The following is a 7,716-nucleotide window of genomic DNA, read 5'->3' on the forward strand; positions in this document are numbered from 1 at the left end:
TACTCGTGATCCTTCTGTGGTTTGATCACGAAAACAATAGGACTAGGAAGTGGTGATGTTGTACTGGACATAAGACTGTAAGCAAGGTCAAGCATTTGGTGAGATAACTGCTACTGGTTGAGCCCTTAGCTTAGTTTTATTTGAAGAAAAATTTGAGCATTCTGTCCTTTCAGATGTTGCTGGAAATGAACTGATCTTTATCCAGGCATAATATATATGGAAAATTAAGTCAGAGAGCTTGCTTCTATCATTCACCATTTTCTCAGAACTCAAGCAAGTACAAACATTTATATTAGATATTCCAAATGGATAAATGTGGTCCAAGTATTGACTCATTGCAATCATAAAACCAGATTATTTTTCCTAGTACATTGAAATGATATCATTTTTATACCGTTTCATTAACTTTACATTCTAGACTTTGTATGCTGCTTATGTTCGTACTTGGTAGCTTGGTGTAGAACTACAGTCGCATTCTGGCGAATTTTTATTTTTGTTTATGGTGCCATATGAATCTCACCAGTTAGATGTTATTATTTTTTAGGGAAAAGTATGTATATTGTATTTGACATATTGTGCAAAGCTCTATTCATAATTACAGCAGTGATGGAAGCTTTCATAGCTTTGTGTCATTGTTGCGCATTATGTCTTGTTACTAGCTGTTCACTGTGCTAGTGTTGAAGACATTTTCTCTTTCCTAATAATATTAGCTGTCCAGAATTCTCTTTTTTCTTGTGATGCACTTTAGCTTATAAACGTCACAGATTGCAGATGTATGGTCCTGTGGAGTTACTCTATATGTCATGTTAGTGGGTGCATATCCATTTGAGGACCCTGAAGAACCTAGGAATTTTCGCAAGACAATATAGGTTAGATTTTATCTTCTCGTCATATGAGCCATTGTTAGATCAATTTGATTAATTGTCTATTTTTACAGCGCATATTAGGGGTGCAATATTCTGTTCCTGATTATGTTCACATATCTGAGGAGTGCCAGCATCTGATCTCAAGAATTTTTGTTGGCAATCCTGCTGAGGTATGTAGTTGGTGTTTTAAGAATCACTTACCTTGGTTTCCTGTATTCACATAAATTACATCTCCTTATTGCTGAGTTGCCTTTGCTTATTGTTTGAGAACACAATCATCTGCCAATTTGTATGATTGAAATAATTATGTCTTCTTTTTTCTCATGACATGATAGTTTTAGTAGAATACCTTGCATGAAGGAAAATGTTGTGTAGGGATTTTAAGGCACATATATAACTATATATTACTAGCATTGCTGCATGTGCGTGTGCATATGCACGTGCGAAGACATAATTTATTTTTTAACAAATTGTCATTAGTGAAAATGATTTCCACAAATCAAGTTTCCATTCAGCAGTGGATATCAGTAAAATTTTCATGTAACTGTGATCATCTGGTTCGTAGTTCTATGGTCTTTTCCATCTCTTTCCTCTTTCTCCCTCCAACATCAGTACAACTCAACATTCTCATTATTCAGTTTTTCCACCTAAGTTCACCTATGTTTTCTATACTGTCCTTCCATGTCTGTTTTGGTTCTTTAATCTAATATTTTTCTCTGATGCAAGTTTCTGCCTTCACAGGCACTTATAGACAACAATATATAGTCTATGTTTTTACATTGAAGTTAAACATACTGTAGCCAGACACTCATGGTGTGTGGAGTTTGCAAGGCCTCTACCGGTAAAGGACTCGGCCCTCTGCTAGTTGGAAAAGGAAGGGATCAATTTTTTAACTAGTGTTATTATAATCCATGTGGATTATGAACTAGAAAATGAAGGAAAAGCTAAATAAACTACTGTGTGTCATAATGCTCAGCTAAATAAATTCCAGAGGAACAAGAATCTAATCATATAAGTCCGAACAATAAGAATAAATAGTAAAGAAAAAAATTATACATATCATCTAAGCATATAAACAAGTGAAGTCTCTAAAATACCTCCCAGAGATACTATTCTCGCGTAGTGCAAATGCACATCTGATAGAATGGGACTCAAAACAGGCAAGTTCTGGTTCTCGTTCCTCTGAAAGTCCGGTTTAAGGTTTTCATTCTGCACCTCTTGTGGTTGAGCTTCATCGTTATTGCATATTCCCTATGAGCTCCAATTTCTCCAACAATGAACAATTTGATCAATTTAATTTATCCAAAGTTTGAGTTGCTAGTTTCTATTTTCACAATTTTCTCAAACTGTTGGTGAGGAACGGTAAATGTTAGGTGTTGCATAGTCACAGCTGTGGAGTAGAAGATGAGCTGTGTCTCTATAGACAGCTTCATAGAGGACACGCCTATTTGACTCCAATTAATCATCTTTTTGCTAACCATTTGTGCACAGCTGTTCCACAAAACTCAGCTGTTCATTAAACATTTATAAAATCACGCCTATTTGGTCTTCATATAATCACATTGAAAGCAGATAAGGCATTTCTGAAGATGTAATTAAAAGTTCCACGTACCTGATTATCAGTAGCCCTACCAGAAAAAGATACAATTATTAGCAAGAATAGCAGAAAAAATTTCTTTGAGACTCATATAAACATGGTAATGATTCAAATAGATGAATGTTACATTCTTTTGCATTTTGACCATTCTAATTGTCTGATAATAAACAGTGAGAAGATGTACCGTAACAAAACGCCTACCGTTCAGAGTTCTACTTCTGGTAAGTAGTGCGTATTTCTCTTATAATTCATGATTCATTCACTTGGCTGATTAGAATATTATTATCAATTTAACGTTTATGTAACAACAGGTAATGTACCAAGTAATCAATCACATGCAGAATTATTGAAAAAGAAACGTTCTCATGCAGCAACTAGTTATCTACCATACGTGAATTCTACAGGGAATGGATCCGGTTCTAATCCGAGTAAATATGCAATCTTCATTTTACTGCTAGAATATTTAAGTACTGTTAGTTTTTACTTATCTAACAAGTGTGTATGCTAATAGGTACAAAACGTACTCGTCTGCAAACTTCCAATCAAGAATGCCAAAATTCTGTAGCAGATGGACTGAATTCTAGTAGTACTGTTGTCACCACAGAACGAACTACTACTGGTAAGTGGTGTTGAATTGAGCTGAATTCAGTTGAATTGAGCAGAATTGAATTATTTTCCTCTAAAAGGTGTAGAGAAGCTGAATTGAATTTCATTTTCATCAATTGTAAATTACAAGGGTATACCTAAACTACAAACTCGAATGACATGGATTAGAGTTAGTGCACGTCTTCAGCAACAAAGTGTTAATGATCAGCCAGTGGTAAACACCATAGTTGAAGAGCGAGATGATAATGTGATGTCAGATATTAATCAGGAGCCTCCTTCAGGTATACAAAACATTATATACAAATATTTTGAGAATTAAATATACGTATGTGTTATGTTCGTAATAAAAATTATGTCAAATGTACAACCAAAAAGGTGCGAGGGAAGACAAGAGGAGTGAATGCAGATAAGGTGTTCTCCCAATCGAATTCTAAAATACCTATGATTCTGACTGAAGAAAATGGCAGACCTACGGGCCCTTATGCTGAGATGTTTGCAAATGAAATTGGTTACACAATTCGAAACTACGCCCCACTGAATGTGAAAAAATGGAAGAAGATTGAAAAAGCAGATGTGGAGAACTTGATCAAAAGAATGCAGGTTAGTGATGATTTGTTTTGCTAAAGGCATTATATTGGTTGCTTTGATTTGTTATATTTAGTTTGACATGAAATTATGCCTGTGCAGAATAAATTTGAATTTGATATGTCGCTCCCTTGGGTCCAGAGATATGTAATTACAACATGTCAGACCGTATATTGTAATTTTCGTTATAAGTTAAAGAAACATTTTGAGCAGTTTTTAACAATTGAGGAGGCAATTCAAAACAAACATGAAGCTGTCAAGACTCAGGAAGAATGGGAGTTTCTTTGCACTCATTTTTCTAGTAAAAAGTTTAAGGTACAATATCTTTTTTATTTTTCTCCACGCATTACTTTTTTTCTTTTTTCATTTACTTCTTTCTAATTGTATATCTTAATAATTTTAGATTCGTTCAGAGAAGAATGTTCTTAATAGGTCAAAGTTGACATATCATCACAAAGCTGGGTCAAAATCATTTATGTCACACCAAGAGCAAATTGTAAGACACTTTTTAGTTTTGCTTATAAATTTATAACTTAATTGTGTACATATATATATGCTAAAAATGAAAACATGTTTGAATGCAATAGGCAACACAGACTGGAGAGATGCAAGGTGCAATTGATTGTTTTGAAATAGAGTATAGAAGTACAAAAAAAGGATGGGACTTAGGAGCAAAGGAAAAATGGGTACGTAATGTGTCAATGATGCATGCTTTTATAATATTTTAAAAATATAGGTGAAACTGATATTACTGTTCTAAAGAGGATTATATTGATTAGGTTGTAATTAAGAAGTTGCATATGATTGAACTGGATATATATTTTTTTACTTATAGGATCAAATGATAAAGATGCGAGCAGATACCACTCAACCTGATGGAACTCGAACAATGACAGATGAGGAAATTTGTGCAAAAGTTCTCAAAGTCAAATCAGGTTACATTAAGAGCTGTGGTTTTGGCCCTAAACCACCACCATTAAGGTTCTCTCGTTCTTCAATGAGTGAAATGTCTGAAAAGAATAAAGAGTTGCAAGAACAGCTTCAAGAGACCCAACAACTTGTAGGAACTCAACAACAGAAGATCGATGCGCAAAATGAGGTAATCCAAAGATTGGAGGAGCAAGCCAAAAAGTTTGAGGAGTTTATGGCTAATTTTTCGAGGCAACATCCATCAGCTTAGTATTCTTAGTGAACTTAAACTTGGAGAAATGTTTCTTTGATCGTGTTGCATTTGTTATTGCTTTAAACTAGCATTGTTACTTATGGTAGAAACTTGCTTGCTTTATTTATTTTAATTGTTTTGATGTACTGTGGTGACAATTGATGACAATTATTTATATTTTGAGCGTTTTTCTTGTAATAGCATTATTATTGATGAAATAAAATTTCCTCATTATAAGTTTTCTCGCTATATATTTAGGTCGATGAAAGTAAATTTCCTCGAAATAGACCCTACAACTTAAGGTGAAGAAAATATGTTTCATCGCAATAGGCCACATACTTATGTCGTCAAAAGAATATTTCCTCGTTATAGAGTATACTACTTACGTCGACAAAAACATATTTCCTCGCTATAGTGATACAACCTATAACGGCAAAAGTAATTTTCCTCGCTATAGACCATATAACCTATATCAACAAATGTAAATTTTCTCGTAATTGAATTTCTTTGGCGAGGAATATGAGGTACAACCTACAACAAAAAATTTAAATTTCCTCGTCTTTGAGTCCCTTTACTGAGGAACTGTTTCCACGAGAAAAAGATACATATAATGAAGAAAATCAATTTCCTCGTTAATGATTTACCTTTGGCGAGGAACAATTTCCTGAAAGGTACTTACAACGACGAAAATAGTTTTTTTAGAACTTTTATTATATATAAATTAAATATTATTCACATATCATTGGCGAGGAAACTGTAGTTTAGCGATGAAAAAGGCATGAGATTAGGTGAGGAAAAATATCGAGGCTAAAGAGTAACAACGAGAAAAGAATATATTCATCGCAAAAAGGATTTCGTGAGAAATTATAATATTCCTCGCAGAAACTTTTCTTGACCACCCTACCGCGAGGAAATGGTGACCAATGTTTTTTCCTCACGAACACACTACGGTGAGGAAATCTCGACTTTCAACGACAAACTTGTTCCTCGCGGATTAGCATTTCTGTTGTAGTGATTTTAGCATTGTGATTATTTATCTTCTTTAATGTTGGCTTAAATGAGCTACAACAAATTTAATTTTTCATGTTGATAATTGAATTGACAGGAAACAAATGTAATCTGAGGCCAATTTGAATTATCATGCTATTTGGACGACATGTAATCAAGCTTGATCTTAGAATGTATAGCAGTAAAAGTGAAAAATATTTCAAAAACAACATTATAAAAGGAAGATGGATAATTAAAGCAAATAAGACAAGATGATTTGTTTAAAATGAGATAAAATGACACAAAAGAGAATATAAAGTTTGTTCCTAATCTTTGATAGACTTTAAGAAAATCATAAATTAAAGATTAATTCTAACTCTAGTACACTTTTATATGATGAAAACATCCACATAAGTATATAAAAGCACTAAAACAAGCTCATGACAATCCCTTCTAAAGATTCCTAATGTACTAACAAAAATAAACTATTCTCTAAAATATCCAGAAAATAGTGTCTTTCATTACTTTTGTTTTAATTTTATGGAGCCGATATCAATCTTTCTCCATCTTTATCTTTTTGGATAAAATTAGACTACATTTAGATGTTGAAAAGGGATAATAAACCTTAAATTAGAAGTTAAATTTATATAACTTAATAAAAGAGTATCAAACAACTACTTTTTTCATTGCTAAGTTTTGAAACTTTAGTCGTTTTTTGTGATTTTGAATTTTTGAGGGTGTGTTTTACAAAATTTAAGCTTTAAGAGTGTTTTTTAAAAAAAAATTAAATTTTAAGTTGGATGCCTGTAATTTGTATGTTTCATTTGTTAGTGATAAGTTTTTGCAACTTCAAAATTTTAAGGGTATTTTTTTGCAATTATTAATTTTTTGGATTATGTTTTGTAAAATTCAAACTTTTACTGGTCTGTTGTTATTTTCTAGATTTGATATGTACTGGTTATAGGTTTTGAAATTTTAGGGGTTTTTTGTGATTTTTTAAATTTTGAAGGAGTTTTTTTATAATTTTTATAACTTTGAGGTTGTTTTTTACAAATTTTAAAGTGCCTGATAGTCATGCTTTGAATTCATCCTTATTGTTTGCAAGTTTTAAAATTTTAGAATTTCATGGTGATTTTTTATTATTTGTTTTGTGGGTGTTTTTATAATTTTTGAAATGTTAAAGGTGTTAATTACAAATTTTAAATTATTCAGAGCTGATGTTAATTTTCAAATTTCATATTTGTTATTTTAAGTTTTCAAATGGTAAGATGTTTTGTATAATTTTAAACTTTTGAGGGTATTTTGTGTAATTTTTGAAATGCTTTGGGTTATTTTATAATATTTCATATATTATAGCATGTTAGTTTTTTTACCTTAACAATATAATATGGAGATGGCTCATTAATCTTATGTTTTTAAATTTTTTTTGAGCTGTAGGTAGTTCACATGGGATTAATTAGGATATGATATAATTATGATTAGAATAGATTAAGATTTAAATTAAATATTTAAAATAATGAAGGGTAATATTGATGAATTTTATTAATCTTATTTTTTTTATAAATTGTTTAGTTGTAGGTAGTTCATATGAGATTAAGATAGGATATATTTATGATTAGGATAGATTAAAATTTAAATTAAATATTCAAAATAGTGAAGTATAATATTGTCAATGGAAAGATTTTTATATATTTGAAAGATAAGTAAATTTCATTAATATCAAAACACTAGTACATATTTACATCAATTGGCTTGGCAACACTGAGAATCAAACTAGAGAAACTCCAGAGAGGGGAGAGGACCCTGGCCGTCACCCTCAACTAAAGAAACCAAGAAAGATACCAGTATGACCCAAAGCCAAAATCAAAAGGAAAATTAGTACTGCCTTCTACACAAACCAAAAAAAAAAGCTC

General features: G+C 31.8%; 2 protein-coding genes across 2 annotated transcripts; both read left to right on the forward strand.

The window, feature by feature from the left end:
• Nucleotides 1–244: 244 nt before the first annotated feature.
• On the forward strand, nt 245–4,097 carry LOC109828053. Its single transcript, XM_020395090.1, has 10 exons — nt 245–277; nt 765–869; nt 938–1,036; nt 2,635–2,684; nt 2,775–2,891; nt 2,975–3,082; nt 3,231–3,350; nt 3,431–3,669; nt 3,757–3,969; nt 4,068–4,097. Exons 4-10 carry the CDS (start codon nt 2,642–2,644, stop codon nt 4,095–4,097), a joined length of 870 nt encoding a protein of 289 aa, XP_020250679.1. The 5' UTR covers nt 245–277; nt 765–869; nt 938–1,036; nt 2,635–2,641.
• Nucleotides 4,047–5,006, forward strand: LOC109828056. The gene is made up of 3 exons (XM_020395093.1): nt 4,047–4,150; nt 4,242–4,340; nt 4,490–5,006. The coding sequence occupies exons 1-3, from the start codon at nt 4,130–4,132 to the stop codon at nt 4,832–4,834; spliced, it is 465 nt and encodes a 154-aa protein (XP_020250682.1). The 5' UTR covers nt 4,047–4,129; the 3' UTR covers nt 4,835–5,006.
• Nucleotides 5,007–7,716: the final 2,710 nt, after the last annotated feature.

This window comes from Asparagus officinalis, unplaced genomic scaffold, assembly GCF_001876935.1.
Source record: "Asparagus officinalis unplaced genomic scaffold, Aspof.V1 AsparagusV1_Un679, whole genome shotgun sequence".
Classification (NCBI taxonomy): domain Eukaryota; kingdom Viridiplantae; phylum Streptophyta; class Magnoliopsida; order Asparagales; family Asparagaceae; genus Asparagus; species Asparagus officinalis.